This window comes from Phyllostomus discolor, chromosome 3 (genome assembly GCF_004126475.2).
Source record: "Phyllostomus discolor isolate MPI-MPIP mPhyDis1 chromosome 3, mPhyDis1.pri.v3, whole genome shotgun sequence".
NCBI lineage: Eukaryota > Metazoa > Chordata > Mammalia > Chiroptera > Phyllostomidae > Phyllostomus > Phyllostomus discolor.
In genome coordinates this window covers 214,299,354-214,316,012 of record NC_040905.2, presented here as the reverse complement: position 1 = coordinate 214,316,012, position 16,659 = coordinate 214,299,354, and the positions used below count along the sequence as shown (strand labels likewise).

The window sequence follows — 16,659 nt, the reverse complement described above, 5'->3', positions numbered from 1 at the left end:
GGCAGCACCCCCCCCCCCACTGGTCTGGAAAACCCAGCTGCACAGACCCCCGTCCGGGACCCGGAGCGGCCATCCGGCCCGCCTGGGGCTGGCTCTCCCAGAGCAGTGACATTTCCCGGACCGGCCGGCGGGTCTCCGTCGCAGCGAAACTCCTGGGTGCGGACGGAGGAGAGCAGTTGTTCCTTGGGCCACAGCTCAGAACTCAGTGTCCTCAGTGTCAGGCCCCTCCAGGGTCGCCTGCCCCTCCCCGGGGCTGCACGAGGTTGCGTATTCGGTCTGGGAACAGGAGGGGGGCATCTCCTTCAGCCTGACGGGGAAACGCCCCGGGGAGCGGCCGCGGGCGAGGCTCGGAGCCCAGGGTGATGAGGTGCAGAGCCTGGGGACGTGCCACGCAGAGGAGACCGGAAAGGCCAAGGGCGGGTGTCGGCCAGGGGCGGCGTGGGGAGCTCCCTGCTCGCATCCCTGCCCCCCCCCCACACATCACACTCCGGCAGCACCGCCACCACCCCTGGCTCTCGCAGACGCGACACCAAGGGCACCGGGAAGAAGCCGTGCCGGCGAGCACGTCCACTCGGAGCCAGAAAACCAGCGACGGGAACAGTCCCGGCAGACAGCCGCACGGCGGAGTGGGCGGAAGAGCCTGCACAGGCTGTCGCACGGGTGCTCCGGGACGGCGAGGTGCGTGCGGGGCGAGCGGCTCCGTGAAGAGAACAAGTACAGCCGCTCAGACGGGAAAGTCCGTCAGCCCCGGCTGCTGCGGCTCAGTGCACTGAGCACCAGCCTGCGGACCAAAGGGTCGCTGGTTTGATTCCCAGTCAGGGCACAGGCCTGGGTTGCGGGCCAGGTCCCCAGTAGGGGGCGTGCGAGAGGCAACCACACATGGATGTTTCTCTCTCTCTCTCTTTCTCCCTCCCTTCCCCTCTCTCTAAAAATAAATAAAGTCATTTTAAGAAAGATGAAAATAACTAGGAATAAGTCTAACCAAGGAGGCAACATGCTTGTACACAGAGAACTGTGACCCACCGTTGAGTTCGAAGACCTGCGTGGGAAGAGAGCCTTTGCCCGTGGCTGGGAAGCCTGCATCTGAGGGGTCAGCGCCCCCCCGAGTGCCCCTCGGATCCAGAGCCACCCCCGTCGAGGCCCCCACGGCCTCTGCTGGGGAAGCGCAGCGGTCAGCGCTCGCGTGTACAGACCGGACCGGCAAGGGGCCCGGAGAAGACGCAGCCACCTTGGGAGGGAGAACCAAGGGGCGGGGACTCGTGTTTCCCAGGCAGTGAGTTCGTGGGGCGGGGGGGGGGGCTCCTGGACCCGCAGAGGTACCCGCCTGTGCAGGGCCGCCCGTCGTGGCCGGACTGCCGCCGGAGAGAGTCTGAACAGGCCCTGCCAGCGCCGCCGATGGAGAGACCGCCGGGAGGTCCGGAGGCGACGCACCGGGTTCTCGGTGGGGCTCAGCATCCGGTGCCCAAGCACGAGCAGCCGGGGAGGGGCTGCAAGTCCTGGTGTGGGGGCTCGGGGGCCCCGAGCGGCCGCTCTACTTAGCACAGGACACGCAGCCCTGGGTGCAGGTCCGTGGGCAGAGGAACAGGGACACGGGGACCCGCGGGCACTGGTGCTTGGAGGCGCAGACGGGGGAGGAGGGGGTTATGGGGGCTCGGGGCCGGGGGCATGGGGACAGGGGGACACAGGGCCGGGGGCACAGGGGGGGGCAGGCCGGGACGGTGACGTGACTCGGGGCACACGGGGACACTGGGGACACGGGCACAGAGACGCAGGGACAGGAGTGCGGGGTCACGGAGACACAGGGGCGAGGACACAGGGGCGGGCCCACCACGGGGACAGGGACTCGCGGACATGGCACAGGGATGGAGACACAGGGGCAGGGACACAGGGATGTGGGGACACAGTGACACAGGGTCGAGGACACAGGGACAGGGAGGCGGGGACACGGGGGGCATGGGGACGCGGGGACGGAGACGCAGGGGCACAGGGAGGTGGGGGTACAGGGACAGGGGGGACAGGAGGACATGGGGACAGAGCCGCTGGGTCAGGGACTGTGGGGTGACCGCGGTCTGTCCCTGGGTGCCATGGGATGGCCACGCCCATGGGGTGGTGTGACATGGCGCACAGCCATTGTCACCACACTGGTTGCCTCAGTGACAGCCTGGGGACTGAGTGAGGGGCAGCCCAAGGGCCGGCTCCAGCAGCCAGACCCGCGGTCGGCCCAGCCTAATGGGTCCCCGGGTTTCGGCGCGGCAGCCAGGGCCAGCGCCAGGCAGGCTGGGCCTGGGCCGGGACCGGGGGCCACCCTGGCCAGGGGCAGCCTCGGGAGTGGAGCCGGGCTCCTTCCTCTGCAGCTGGGGCAGCGGGGTGGGGCATGGCTCTGTGGGCCTGGCCCCCCACCCAGGCCCTGGACGGCACCCTGGGGCAGGGGGCGGTGGCCTCTCTGTCCCCTGGGTTCTGGCACCACCTGGGGAGCCTGGCCCCCTGGAGAGCCAGTGAACAGACTGGCCTGGGGGGATGGGGACCCCCTCCCCTGGCTTCCGGCAGTTGCCAGCCACTGCCCGCCCCTGCCTGGGCCCCAGGACACTGCCCCACAGCCACACGGCCCCTGGCTGCCCCCTGGACAAGCTGCCTGGTTAGGCATGCTGCCCTCAGCACCCGACCCCCCTGACCCCACCTTCCGGGGGTTTCCTCCGCCCGGCCCCGCCCCCGGTGCCTGCCAGCAGGGGCCCCGGCTCGGGCATCTCCGGGAGGCTGTCAGCCTGGGACCGCTGGGCCGCAGGGCCGGGCACTTCTCGCCCAGGTGTGTGTTGGTGACCTGCCCCTCTGGCGGGTGACTGGAGTGAGGAGGACCAGCTTGGGTGCCCAGCGGGGAGGCGTGGGGCAGGCCGGGCCCTTAGTGGTGGCCATTGGAGGGCAGGTGGCTGGGCACACAGGTCCCCTGTCCCACTGCCAGGCCGTGGAGCCCTCCCTCTGCTTCATGTGTCTCCATGGCAACCACCTCCGTGGCGACAATGGCTGCCGGCAAGCTTGGGGATGGGGGGCGGGGGAGATGCGCGCATAGCTCCGCCCAGCCAGCCACGTGAGGGTGTCCCCGCCAGTCATGTGACTGCCGGCCCGCGGGCGGAGCAGACATGGGCTCTGCGTCCCCGCCGGCCCTGCCTTGGGCACTGGCCCTGCTGCTGGCGCTGGGGCTGCGCGGCCCGGAGGCCAGGGGTAAGTGGCGACCCGCGGCCCCTCCCCCCTCCTGGTGGCCTCATCTGCTGAGCGTTGTGCGCTCCAGCCCACAGAGCCCTGGACCCCGACTTCCGAGAAAGCTACTTCGAGCAGTTCCTGGACCATTTCAACTTCGAGAGGTTTGGCAACAAGACGTTCCCGCAGCGGTTCTTGGTGTCAGGTGAGGTCTGGTGGGGACCCCCGGGCCCGGGGGGCCTGCCGCGCGCCTCACCCCCACTCCTCCCCTCTGCACCCCGCAGAGAAGTTCTGGAAGAGGGGCGAGGGGCCCCTGTTCTTCTACACGGGCAACGAGGGGGACGTGTGGGCCTTCGCCAACAACTCGGGGTTCATCCTGGAGCTGGCGGCGCAGCAGGCGGCTCTGGTGGTCTTCGCGGAGCACGTGGGTACCGGCCGCGGCGGGGGGGGGGGGGCCGCTGGGGGCGCCGGGGCTCGGCGCAGGCGAGGCCACGGTCCCGGTGCCGCCCGCAGAGGTACTACGGGAAGTCGCTCCCGTTCGGCGAGCAGTCCACGCAGCGAGGCCACATGGAGCTGCTGACGGTGGAGCAGGCGCTGGCCGACTTCGCCAGGCTGCTGCAGGCGCTGCGGCGGGACCTCGGGGCCCAGGACGTCCCGGCCGTCGCCTTTGGCGGGAGGTGGGTCCTCGCCGTCTCCTCTCTCTTCCGGGGACGAGTGGGCACCCAGCCCCAGGGGCGACACTTGTGTGGGTCTCAGACATTTCAGGCACCGCTTGGGGTGTGGGGGGCATGGGGCTGAGGGGGAGAGGGGCAGTGCTGGGGCACAGCCCCCCACCCACCGGGGGGTGGAGAGGCTGCTGCCGGAGTCGCCCGTGGTGGGCGGGGTTTGGGAGGGAGCTGAGTCGCCCCTAGTGGGCGGGGCTTGGGAGGGAGGTCCGCAGCCTCGAACCCGCGCGTGCCCCCAACAGCTACGGGGGGATGCTCAGCGCTTACATGAGGATGAAGTACCCCCACCTAGTGGCGGGGGCGCTGGCGGCCAGCGCCCCTGTGGTGCTGGCGGCCGGCCTTGGGGACGCCCACCAGTTCTTCCGGGACGTCTCTGCGGTGAGTGAGGAGGGAGGGGGGCTCGGGGTCCAGCCGCAGCTGCAGCCGCAGCCGCAGCCGCAGCCTCAGCCGCAACACCGCTCCCTCCTCCAGGACTTTGAGGGCCAGGGCCCCAAGTGTGCCCAGGGCGTGCGCGACGCCTTCCGGCAGATCAAAGATCTGTTCCTCCAGGGAGGTGAGGCCCCGCCCCGCCCCTCGCACCCCGTCCCCCTCGCCGACCAGCAACCTCCAAAGGCCTTTCCTGCCCCCTCCCGGCAGCCTACGACGCGGTCAGCCGGGCCTTCGGCCTCTGCCAGCCACTCTCGGGCTGGAAGGACCTGGTCCAGCTCTTCGGGTTTGCCCGGAACGCGTTCACCGTGCTGGCCATGATGGACTACCCGTACCCCACGGACTTCCTGGGGCGCCTGCCCGCCAACCCCGTCCAGGCAAGGCGCCTGCACCCATGGACAGGGAAGGGCCCGGCCGCCCGGGGCGGTCAGTGCCGGCCAGCCTGAGGGCCGGGCTCCGCTCTGCCGCCTGGGACCAGGGAAGGGGAGCTGGGAGCGGCTGCAGGTCGCCAGGGGGGCCCCTGCTGAGGAGCTCTGCTGGCATTCCCCCCCCCCCCCCCGCCCGCTAGGTGGCCTGCGACCGGCTGCTGAATGAGAGCGGCAGGATCGAGGGGCTCCGAGCCCTGGCAGGTGCGTCTGCCCCTCTGCCTCGGGCTGGTGTGGAGACTGGGGGTCCTGTTGTGGGCTGAGGACGGGTGGGCTGTGGGGGGAGCCCAGGGGACCTCAGGGCCCAGGACGCCTCCACTGTCGCCTTGGGCAGGAAACGGCCGTCTCCTTCCTGGCCCGGCCTGGGGTTGCTGCTCCCCGGGGGCTGCAGGAGGCCCCGGCACAGGGGGCGGGAGGCACCAGTGCACACCCAGGGGTGCCCCTCCCTGCAGGGCTGGTGTACAACTCCTCCGGCGCACAGCCCTGCTACGACATCTACCTGCAGTACCGGGCGTGCGCGGACCCCACGGGCTGCGGCTTGGGCCCCGACGCCAGGGCCTGGGACTACCAGGTACCGGGGGCAGGACCACTGGGGACCACCAGGGATGGGGTGCTGGGGCCTGTGTGCCCGCCGGCCTGAGCCCCGCGCGGCCCGCAGGCCTGCACGGAGATGAACCTGGCCTTCTCCAGCAACAACGTGACGGACCTCTTCCCCGAGCTGCCCTTCACCGAGGAGCAGCGCCAGCAGTACTGCCTGCGCACGTGGGGCGTGTGGCCGCGGCGGGACTGGCTGCACACCAGCTTCGGGGGCGCCGGTGAGGCTCGGGGTGGGGGGGGCTCTGCCCGGGGCCGGCAGCACTGTGGCTCGCCCGGCTTGGGCCCTGCCCGGTCCCCGGCCACTTGCTCTGTCCTTTCAGACCTCAGAGCTGCCAGCAACATCATCTTCTCCAACGGTGACCTAGACCCCTGGGCCGGGGGCGGGGTGAGTCGGGGGTCTCCGCAGGCAGCAACCGTCCTTGCAGGGTCCCCGTGGGGGGTCTGTGTCTCCTTCCTCCCGCCTCTGCCCTCCTGGGTCTTTCCCTGACATGCCGGGCCCTGCCTGTGGCTCCTTGTCTGACGGGACCAGCCAAGGCCGCACAGCCACCTCGAGTCGCTGCGCTCCCTGCACCCTGGGGTGGGGACCCCCGGGGGTGGGGCACGTGTGGGCTGTGCCGCAGGCTGGGGGCTGCCTGCCCGGAGCTCGGCCCTCACACGTGCTGGCGTCTCCGGCCGACACAGATCCAGAGAAACCTGAGTGCTTCCATCCTGGCGGTCACCATCCGCGGGGGAGCCCACCACCTGGACCTCAGGTGCGGCCCTGTCCCAGCAGGGGCACTGCATGCGCGTGGCCTGGGCCCATGGCTGGACCTGGTGGGGGCCCGGGGAGCCCAGCCAGCGTGCCCACCAAGTGTCCCCACCCCTGCCTGCCCCACAGAGCATCCCACCCGGCAGACCCCGTGTCCGTCCTGGAAGCGCGCCAGCTGGAGGCCACGTACATCCGCCGGTGGGTCGAGGCAGCCAGGCGGGAGCGGTGGACACAGCACGGCATCTCGATGGCCGAGGGGCGTGGCCCCAGCTAGGACCGGAGGGCTCGGGGCATCCCCTTGAGCCCTGGCTCAGGGAGGGGGCCCTGGCAGGCCCCACAGGGGACAAGGGTGTGGACCTGTGAGCATGCTGCCCCTCCCCCATCAGCCGTCAGTCAATAAAATGGTCAACTTGGGGTTTGCTGTTTGGGGGGGGTGTGTGTGTGGCTTTCTCGTGGCCAGATAAACTGTGACACCAAACTCGAGCGATTCCCCACGTCCCTTCCCTCCCCTCCCCGGTGTCACTGGCACCCGGGCGTGGCTGCCCCTGCGGTTCTCCCCGCCACCCCTCCCTGAGCATCTCTGCGGCCCTGAGCATGGGGTGGGGGCTGCCGCAAGCCCCACCCCAGGGTGGACGAGGGGGCTGTCCAGCCCAGCCGCACACTGCGAGGCCCGAGGGAGCTCGGTGTGCCCTCCGACGGGGTGCCCTGCCGGGCAGGCGGCCAGCAGCCACAGGGCTGGGCCAGAGGCCCCGAGTGTGGGGACCGGCCCGGAGCACGTCTGAGTGCCCAGGCGGGGCGAGGTCGGGCCTTGGCCTCAGCACAGGCACACTGGGCCCTCGGAGGCCCTGGCTTCTCAGGTGGGTTTTCCTGGACAGGAGGTCACCTGGGCAGGGGACCCCAGGTCTGCCTTTTCTGCAGACTGCCCGGGTCAGTCCTAAGGGGCAGGTGCCGCAGGAGGGAAGGGAGAGGCCCGCAGAGGGGGCAGCAGCAAGGGCCAGGCCTCAGCGGACAGGGCGAGGTGGCCAGCCCACGGCCCCCAGCCCCCACCAAGTGCCGGGAAGCGGGCTCCCACACAGACACAGGACACCAGTCAGAGAGAATTGGCTTTATCCCGGCGGAAGGCCACTCCGCCGGGTAGTCTGGGAGCAGGGGCACTTGGCACCCGCCCTCTAGACCCTGAGGGATCCCTGAGTCCATCTCACACACGGCACAGCCAGCCAGAAGCCCCGGCCCAGCGGGGTCACAGACGCCTCCCAGGACCTTGGGTCGGCACAGGGTCACCCGCCAGGACCCCAAGGTGGAGCTGCACCCGTGTCCTCTCGGTTCCTGCCTCTGCACACAGCACAGGGGCCCAGGAGGTGACCAGAGGCCCAGGACCTCCAGGAGGCCTGGGACCCAGCCGACAGGACGGTCGAGCTATAGGAATGTAACTCTCAATCTGTAGTTTCTCCGGAAGGAGGGGGCACTGGGCGACTGGATCCCCCTGAACCCCAACACTGGGTTCTCTCTCCTAACGGCGTCCCCACGGAACCACAGACAAGGGGCCCACACTGGGGCAGAGCACCGGCCGCTTGCGGCCGCCCCAAGCACCTCCCAAAGCCAGAGACCTCTGCAGCCCAGCTGCCTCCTGGCCTGTCACCAGCCGGGCCCAGGGCACGTCCAGCCGGCTGGCAGGCACCACACGGCCCAGGTCCGAGAAGGGAGGACCTCCAGGGCCAGGGTCCTGCAGGCAGGCGCCCTGGTGCGCAGGCAGCGCCAGGCGCGGGGCGGCACCCACACAGCAGCCGCGCCCTAAGCGGGGGCCCAGATGGGCAGGGGGTGGGCCTCGGTGTTGAACACGTAGGCGTCCAGGCTGAGCAGGTCGGGGTCATCGGAGAAGAGCAGGTACAGGTACTTGAGCGTCTCTCCCAGGAAGAAGCTCTCCATCTTGTCCCTGGGCTGGGGGTTGCGGGGGTCCTGGACGTTGCTGATGGAGGAGTAGCCCCCAGAGGCGACCTGAGAGGACCCGGGGCCGTGGCATCACCACTCGGCACAATGCTGAGCGGGCCACCTGCCAGAGGCACCCCAGATCCCCCGCCTCACCACAGCACGCAGGGCCCCGAGCAGGGCCCGGGCCGGGTGGCAGTGAGGCCACAGGGCGACTGGAATCACTTGTGGTTGCCCCGGGTGACCAGCGGCGAGCGTGGCCTCCAGAGCCTGTGGCGGTCACCCGAGGAGCCTGGAACCCACTGCCGCACACACCAGGCAGCAGGCCCTGGGCCAAGGCTCCGACGGTGAGGGGGGCACCGGGGTCTGGCTGCGTCCTGGGGAGCAGGGGCCCCGTGGCCGCCTCGGGGGGCACAAAGCTGCCCAGGCCGTGCGGAGGGCCCGGGAGGGACCTGATCTGTGCGTGTGTGCACTGCAGGGACCCTCCCCAACGGGCTGGCCCCTCGAGACTGGGCAGGGGGCGGGACACCTGGTGGGAGGGCGGCGCAGCTCACCCGCGTGTAGGTGTTGAAGCTCTGGAGGATCTCCCAGCCCCAGTCCTGGTACTTGCGCTCCCCCGTGAGGCGGTGCAGGTAGAAGAGGCTCTCCACCGTCTCGGGGCGCAGCAGGTTGTGCCTGTCGGCCGGCTGGGGACATGGCGCCGCGTGAGGACCTCGTGCCCACCCTGGGGCCGGCCCCCGCCTGGCCCGGCCCCCACCCCGCCCGGCCCCCTCACCTTGACCTGCACGTCCTTCTGGCCCTCCTGTGCGTGCAGGTTGAAGTGCACGATCTCGGGGCTCAGCCCCGTCTCCATCTGCCTGTTCATCTGGTAGCAGGTGTCCATGAGCTCCCGGGCCAGGTCCATGTGGGCGGCGGGCAGGCCGTGGTGGGCTCCCAGGGCCAGTGTTCCTGGCAGGAAACACACCAGGTGGTCCTGAAACGGAAGGGTCTCCTCACCACCACAGAGCCAGCGGCCACACAGGGCCCATGGGCCCAGCGCTGCCCCGATGCTGTCCAGCCCCCGCACCCCAGGGGGACCCTGACACCCAGGCGCTGCACGGGGGTCCAACGGGCAGAGATTGAGCTGGTGGGACACCCGCATCGCAGGGAGCACGCCCGGCCCGGTCTCCGCCCCCTCCAACCACCAGGGGCCGCCAGCTGCAGCAGGCAGGGCCACCGTGGCGACCGCCCAGGCCCCCAGCCCATGTCCACCGGGTGCCCCGAACTCCTGGCCACGAGGTCCTTGGCCTCCCTGGTCCAGACCTGGAGCCCCAGGGTGAGGGACCCGGGCCGGGCCCGCCCCACCGCCTGGCCTGCGCTCACCATCTTGGCGCTGAAGCGGCCGTGGGCGAGCTCGCCCACAAAGGCGAGCTTGCTGGGCTCCGACCTGCGCAGGAGGTGCCTCTGGATCCCCGCGACCGCCTCCAGGTAGTCCTCCAGCAGCCTGGGGGCCGGCCGGCAGCGCCGTCAGCTCTGCCCGCGGGCGCCTCGGCCGGCCCGGGGGCGGGGGGCGCTGGGGCGGTCGGCCCGGAGGGCAGAGCTGTGTCCTCCGCCCTCCCCCCACAACAGGCCGTTCCTCTCACCCACCCCCCCCCAGAGGCCTCGGGGCTCTCTGACGGGGACCACCAGGCCCCTGCCCCGGCAGTCGGCTGAAGCCACACACCCATGTGGGTCATGTCACCCCTGGGCTGGGGGCGGTGGGCAGGCACCTCGGGGTCCCGGGCGAGGGTCTGGGCAGCTGGGTTTTCCAGACGGGGGGGGGGGGCTGCCTCATGGACAGAGCTGTGTGCAGCCCCCGAGTGATATGCAGAGGGCGGCCCAGGAGTCCCACTGCCTCCCGCCCAGGAGGGACGAGCGGAGCCGCACCCCACCCCACCCCCGCCCCCAGCCAGCCCAGACCCTGCCGGGCAGCGGGCCGTCCTCGCCCTCGGTGCTCGCTCGGGGCCCCCAGGGGAGCGGGGCGGGCGGCGGGGTGGCCTCACCGTGCGTCCCGCTTCCCGCCCTGGATCCACTGCTTGAGCAGGTACTCGTAGTAGCTGTCGGCCCGGGCGCCCAGCGTGAACACGCCCATGTGCGTGAAGAGGCCGCTGTGTGTGTTGATGAACATGGGCACCAGCCCGTCCTTCTTCCCCGACAGGGCGTGGACGCGCCGGGTCACCTCCTCCGCGGCCTCCTGGGCACAGGGGGGAGAGCGGGCGAGTGGCCCAACGTGAGGTTTCCTCCTGCCTCACCGCCACGGACACTGCTGCTGTGGGCAGTGAACGTGAGCCCGGGGTCCGGTCCGGGGGCCGCTGCGGCACCCGGGAGACCGCTGGGCGGGCCGAGCGCAGGGAGACCAGCAGGACACGGGCTACACCGCCAGCCTGCCGACACCCCAACCCCAGGCAGCTGTGACAGAGGCGGCCACAGACACACGGCCAGGTGGACCCGGGGCCACGAGAGCTCTGCCTGAGCAGCCACCAGCCCTGCCGGGGTCCAGAGGTCACGTGCTGGAGCGGGGCGTGGCCCGGGAGGAGGCTGGGCGGTGGTGAGGAGAGGAGCCGGCCCCAGAGAAGGAAGGGCAGGCGGCGGCCGCGAGGGAGGGACCGGCGCTGACGGGGCCGAGCCAGGAGCCCCACGGATGCGCGGCCTCCGCACCTGGAACTTCCGGACTCCCGTGAGGCGCGAGAGCTCCCGGAACTCCAGCTGGATGCTGGTCACCTCGGCCACCGTGCTGTCCGACGTCCACCAGGGCGGGTGGGCCACGCCGGTGCCGATGTTCACGTCCGAGTAGGGGATCTTGGAGGGCGTCTGGAAGGCGGGCATCAGCCGGTTCCCGAAGTCCTCCTGGCGCACACACGGCGGGGGTCACCGCTGTGGGCTGTCCCCAGGGGCTGGCTGCGTCTGCCTCGAGGGACAGGGACCCCTGGCCCCCCCCGCCCCGGGCCCGTTACAAGGCCCAGCCCCCACAGCGGCGCCGGGAGCTGGGAGCCGGGGGGGACGCCCCTCCGGCCGCAGCGGACGAGCCGTGCCGCATCGGGAATGACCCCCCCCCACCCCCCGCCCCCAGACCCGGGTCCCCGGGGCCAGGCGCTCACAGCCCTCTGCAGGAACAGCGGGTCCCCAGACAGGTGGTAGGCGCTCAGAAGCCCCCCCAGGATGCGGATGGTGCTCTCAAACAGGTTCACGTCCACGTCCTTCTGGAACTGCAGCCTCCGCGACACCCACCTCCTGGCCTCTCCGAACTCTGGGGCGGGGGGCGGGGGGGGTATATGCCCGTGGGTCCCGGCGCCCCACGGCTTCCGGCGGGGTGACATACTTTCTCCTCCCCGTCTCCCCGAGGGGGCAGAGGCCCGAACCCCCAATAATCTCACGTCTGAGCGTAAACAGGCCAGCGTGCGGCTGGGGAGCCATCCCTGGCCGTGGGCACGAGTGGCGGACAGTCCAAGGCCGCGGCACGAGGACCCAGTACTCGGGGACAGCCCCCTCCCAGGGGACGTCCCCTCAGAAGCAGCCGCCAGCGCCCGCCGCCGCCCGCCCCCCGCCCTGTGGCAGTGTGGGCCCAGGGGCAGACCCCTGGTGCCGGCGGCTGCGCCAGGCCGTGTGCCGCCTCCCCTCCCCCCGCCACAGGGCCCTCGCCCGCGTCCGGCAGGGCCTGCACAGCTGCCCGCAGCGTCCCCGAACGCCGGGACCGGAGGCCAGGGGCAAGTGCCCAGGACCAGCACGCCCCCTCCGTCACCCAGAGGAGGGCCGCCCGGGCGTGTGGACACGGCGGCGGGGGGGGACTGGCGGGCCCGGCCACCCGCGGGAGGGCACCAGGCACCTTTCTTCAGGCCCAGGATCCACAGGGTGTCCAGGGAGTCGATGAGCGTGAGGCCGAGGCCGAACCACTCGCTGAAGGACCTGGACACGGGCTTCAGCTCGTCGTGGCCCCAGGCGAACTTGCGGTAGCCGGCCCACGCGTGGCGGAAGGCGTCGATCACAGCCTTCTGGCGCTCGTTGGGGGCGGCTGGAGGGGGAAAGCAGGTCGGGGGGACCGGGGCCAGGTCAGAGAGGGCAGGGACGCTGGTGACCTGGGGGACACTGGCCAGGGCAGCGGTGGCGGGCACGAAGATCGGCGGGCACGAAGATCCGCGCCCAGCCCTGGAGGCCAGACCCTCAGAGCCGGACACGGCTGCCGAGGTGGCGAGGCCCTGGGGGTCTCACGTGGCAGCTTGGGCTCGTGTCCACCTGGCCCGGCCCTGTCCACGCCACCCTCTGGGGCACACCCTTGGGGCCACGGGGAGCACGTGGCAAGCAAAAGCGTTCGACACCGCAGCCAGGCACACGGTGGCACTGGCTGTGCTGGCAGCGCGGGTGTGGGAACATCCACCGTGACAGGTGCTGGCGACGGGGACCAGCCCGCTCATCCCTCACGAGCCCACGCCTGGCTGGTGTCCTCTGAGAGGAGAGCCGTGGGGCGGGCACAGCCTGTGCTGCCGCACCCACCACGCCCTTGGCGGGGTGCTCCCCACACAGGCAGGGCCACGGAGGAGCGTGTCCAGGAAGCCGTGGCACCGACTTCACACCGCGTGTCCTCTGCGGGGGTGGGGGCCTCCCCTCGTGACACCCACGCCGAGCCATCCCTTCTTCAGGCCACACAACCGCTCTGTGTCCCCGCAAGCCCAGCTGCCAGCCCCGGCTCTGGGCTCCCCCGTCCCCCCTCAGAGGAGTGCCAGCACCCAGGGGGCCCCTGACTCCTGGGGTCCGAGTGCACGCACCCACCCACCGCCTGAGGCCCGCAGGCCTGGGGGTGACACTGAGGGGAAGCCCTGGCTCCACACCCCAGGCCCCTCTTGGACCAGACACGGGCAGGAAGATGGGCCTCCCACACACGTACACGCCTGTGTACAGTGTCCAGGAACCACCTGCAGCCACCAGGCTTCTGAAGAGCATGCGACCCTGAGGACCTGGGCCCACCTGGGCGCTGAGGGACAGTCAGCCTTGGGGGGCGGCGCCCCGCGCCCCGCCCCTCACCCCACACGTTCAGGGGCGCGTCCACACGCCCCCTGTCTGTCGGGGAGCCCGGGGGGGGGCCCTGCAGGGCGCGGGTGGGGCCTTACCCACGTGCTTCAGAATCCGGGGGCCCCACGAGGAGGGCCTGCTGGGGGCCTCTGCCCTCCTGGACGGGAGCTCGGTGCCCTGCTCCGGCTCTATCACGGCCCCCCGCCAGCTGCGGGGAGAGGGGGCCGTCAGCCGTGCAGAGGCCGGGACTCGGGAGCCCGTGGGGGCCGCCCAGCTGGGCTCAGCCCCACTCCAGCCCGGACAACCAGGAGACAGGCCCCCCCACCCCGCCCTGGGGGGCGCCCTGAGGATGGGGCAGACTGCCTGCTTCCGAAGGAAGGTGGGCTCAGCCAGCTGCTGGTTCTCCTTGTCTTTCAGAGAAGAGACGCCCAGCGCGGCGGCCTCCCGTCACCTTGAGCTCAGACCCGCGTGTCCGGCTGCAGGTACCTGACGACCGTCCTGGGCGGGTTCTGCTGCTGGTGCGCCTCGTCCACCGCCCCCTCCCTCCTCCTGGAGCCGTCCTGCCTCCTGCCCTGCGCGTCTCTGTCGGGGGCTCTGATCTGCAGGTTGGGGGGGCCCCGCCGGGCGTGCCTCTGAGGCCTCTGGACAAAGACAAGCATCACTCATGAGGAGAATTTAGGTGCCTCGAGCTGCCCCTTCCTGCCCAGGCCCCGCTGAGTTTCAGCTCCCCAAACGAACCGAGCCCCTGCCTCGGGCAGCTCCCTGGAGCGGGCCCTGCCCCCGACCCCACCCAGAGCCAGGGGTTCCTCAGCCGGCAGGACTGCAGTCCAGTGCCCCGTCCTCCGGGGGCCGCCCTGACCACGCGCCCAGGCCCCTCGGTGGTGTCTGCTTTCGTCCTCACAGGACACAGGTGTGGGCCACCTGCCTGTTCCCGGGCTCCCAGCCGGCCCTCGCAGCGGCCCCAGGGGAGCAGGGACGGGCCTGTGTGGTTCACCACCTGACCCAGGGTCTGGTGCCCAGCAGCTGTGCAGCCGAGAACGAAAGGAGAGGGTGTTCCCCCTTCCTCCCCGGGGCAGCGTCCAACCTGCCCAGAGGAACGAGGCTGGCACACCAGACAGACGGCGGGAAAAGGCCCCCTTCCCGACTGGCTTGGACCCTGCGCACCGTCCCGATGGTCCTGGGACTAAGCCCGCTTACAGCCCCCCATGCAGCTCAGGGAAAGTACCTGAGGGGGCCGCACGGGGCCGTCCCCTGGGTCGGCGGCTGCCTTCTGAGGGGCTGGCAAGATGGGCGGGTTTGCTGGCCTCGCTCTCTGCTCTCTTGCCGACCTGCCACCCGGGGCTAAACAAGAGAACCCGTTTGACTCAGACGTGCACCTGTGCTGGGGCGCACTCGGGTGCTCTGTGGAAGGTGCCTGCGCAGGTGCTGTTTTTAACAAAGGACGCCCCGAGGCCCCGGGGAGTCACCCAAGCGCACCCGAGAACGTCCACAGGGAACCAAGTGTTCTCAAAGCACCTGGCCGCCTCTGCCCTCGCCGGCACCCCCGGCCCCAGAGGCTGCTCCTGTTTCCTCTGCAGAAGGTGCACAAGGCGGCCCACAGCGGCGTCTGCGCGCCTCCTCCAATTAGCGCGCTCCACGCCTGCGCCCGCTCCCTGCCTGGTTCCTCCCAGACACGGGGCAGCGTGCATTGCGAAATCCCCGGGACACGCCTGGAGTGATGGAGTGAGCGTTCGGCCCCGGGGCAGAGGCTGGATGCGGCCCCGCAGAGGACAGGCAGGGGGCGGGCAGGCAGGGAACGTCACGGTAACATCTGTGTTCTATCGAGGAGCTGAAGGCACACCGTGCCCCCTTCATGTGGCTCCCCTGCCCACTCCTTGCCCTTCGTGGCTCCGGGGGCTGGTTCAGGCGGAAAGCAAGGTCGCTTCTGTCTAGCCAACCCCCGGGGGTGTCTGAGGCACTCAGGAGCGGGTACCTTTCCACTGGTCAGCCACGCTGATGTAGGACAGGAGCCCACAGAGCATCAGAAACGCCAGGATGAAGAGAATCACGTTCCGCTGCAACCTCGACAGCTGCTTCCATTTCTGGGGCGGCGGGGTGGGGGGAGGGGGGGACACGGAAAGTGACACTTTTTACTGAAAATAAAATGGAATTCTCTTCCTCTGTGACAAACTCTGTGAGGTCAATGAGGGACTCGGGAGGTCCAATGTGCAGCTATATTGTTCCTGGACTGGGCGCAGTTCCCTCGCCAGCAGGGTGACAGGCTGGGGCCGGACTGCAGGTGACAGAATGCCCCGGGACAGGTCACAGGAGAATGGAAGCGGACGCAGGGTCCACTTCTGTCCTGCACACGGACGGCGGAGAAAGGCTCCGCAACGAGCGTTCGGGCTCAGCCCCCACCCCGGACCGGCACCTGCCCGGACGCGGTGTGCGGACGCCCCACGGCCTGAGGCCCCCGAACGCCCCCGAGGGCGTCAGAGGGGCTGAGCTCCTGTTCCCGGCGTCCGCACGGGGAAGAACTCATCCAGGGAACTTCAGGTGCCCGTCCGGGGCGGAGAGGACAAGACCGCACCGGGACCCGCTGGGGGTGCGGCGGCCCCGCCCGGCGCCCTCCCCGGCCCAAGCCGCAGAGCCTGGCCCGCGCGGACGGCGCCGCTGGGACCGGCGCCCCCTGCCCGGGACCGGCGCGGCGGGCGGAGACCCCGGGGCCTGCGGGACCGACCCTCACCCGCCAGCACGAGCGGCGCCGCTGGGCTTTGCTGCCGTCGTCGCCCTGGCCAAGGCTCAGCGTCACCGAGATGAAGTCCCGGTGCGGCGCCGGCGGCGCCGGCGGGTACATGACAGCGGGGGAGAGGGCCCGCGGGACCCCGCCCACAGGTGGCGTCAAGAGGCCGGGAGGTGAGAGGGACCGGAGGCTCGCTTCTTCGCACAACAGCGGGCAGCCATCTCAGCTCCGGCAACACCCCGCCCATCGCACTCACAGCCAATGCGCGTGCGCCGCGCCCTCTAAACTCTACTACGCGTGCGCCTGGCTTCGCAGCCCCTGCAACCCTGTTAACGTTTCACGGCACCGGCGTCTCCTCGCTTCTGCGCCTGCGCGGTGACCTCACAGCCGCGACACTAGCGCCTTCCAGCGCCTGCGCGCCAGGTGTGGGCGTGGCCTTGACTAGGAGCGGGTTTGGACTGGCCCTCGGGGGCGTGGTCCCTCGGCTTCCCGGTCATCTGCGTCCCCAGCCCGACTGCCGCAGGTCCTGTGGTCAGTGGGACCGGCCGCTCCTCCCTGTTGGAGCCAGGCCGCGGGGCGGGGTCCCGTGTAACCGCCACAGTGACCGTCCCCCATCCCGCGCTGGGTTTCCACCGATGAGACACGCCGGTCTTGGGGGCGTACGGCGGTTCTCCTCCTGGCAGAGCCGCCCGGTGCTGCCGGGGCCCGCTCGGCTCAGGACCTGTCTGGATGTCTGCGGGACTCCCCGCCGCGTGTGCCCCTGCTCCACGCCTGGCTCCTTTGCACCTGCGCCAGGGAGCTCCCTGTTCCCTTGCAGGGGCCATCTCTCAGGCCCCGGCGGGTCTCACCCCACACACAGCTCTGCGGGCTGCGGGG

The 16,659-nt window shown here is 70.9% G+C and overlaps 2 protein-coding genes across 3 annotated transcripts; one reads left to right on the top strand and one right to left on the bottom strand.

The window, feature by feature from the left end:
• The first annotated feature begins 3,077 nt into the window (after positions 1–3,077).
• On the top strand, positions 3,078–6,529 carry DPP7 (dipeptidyl peptidase 7). Of its 2 annotated transcripts, XM_028525948.2 has the most exons (13): positions 3,078–3,216; positions 3,284–3,397; positions 3,477–3,616; positions 3,706–3,869; positions 4,160–4,295; positions 4,389–4,470; positions 4,554–4,720; positions 4,912–4,972; positions 5,221–5,339; positions 5,427–5,583; positions 5,686–5,750; positions 6,047–6,117; positions 6,243–6,526. In XM_028525948.2, the coding sequence occupies exons 1-13, from the start codon at positions 3,135–3,137 to the stop codon at positions 6,385–6,387; spliced, it is 1,503 nt and encodes a 500-aa protein (XP_028381749.1). In that variant the 5' UTR covers positions 3,078–3,134; the 3' UTR covers positions 6,388–6,526. The 2 variants fall into 2 exon arrangements, with proteins under 2 accessions (XP_028381749.1, XP_035878395.1); XM_036022502.1 differs by lacking the exon at positions 5,686–5,750 and having other exon boundaries at positions 6,243–6,529.
• Positions 6,530–7,203: 674 nt separating this feature from the next.
• On the bottom strand, positions 7,204–16,041 carry MAN1B1 (mannosidase alpha class 1B member 1). Its single transcript, XM_028525944.2, has 13 exons — positions 15,787–16,041; positions 15,034–15,142; positions 14,287–14,402; positions 13,548–13,702; positions 13,160–13,269; positions 11,881–12,066; positions 11,156–11,304; positions 10,716–10,904; positions 10,061–10,251; positions 9,402–9,522; positions 8,815–9,012; positions 8,594–8,725; positions 7,204–8,108 (listed from the first exon to the last, which is right to left on the bottom strand). Exons 1-13 carry the CDS (start codon positions 15,895–15,897, stop codon positions 7,905–7,907), a joined length of 1,971 nt encoding a protein of 656 aa, XP_028381745.1. The 5' UTR covers positions 15,898–16,041; the 3' UTR covers positions 7,204–7,904.
• Positions 16,042–16,659: the final 618 nt, after the last annotated feature.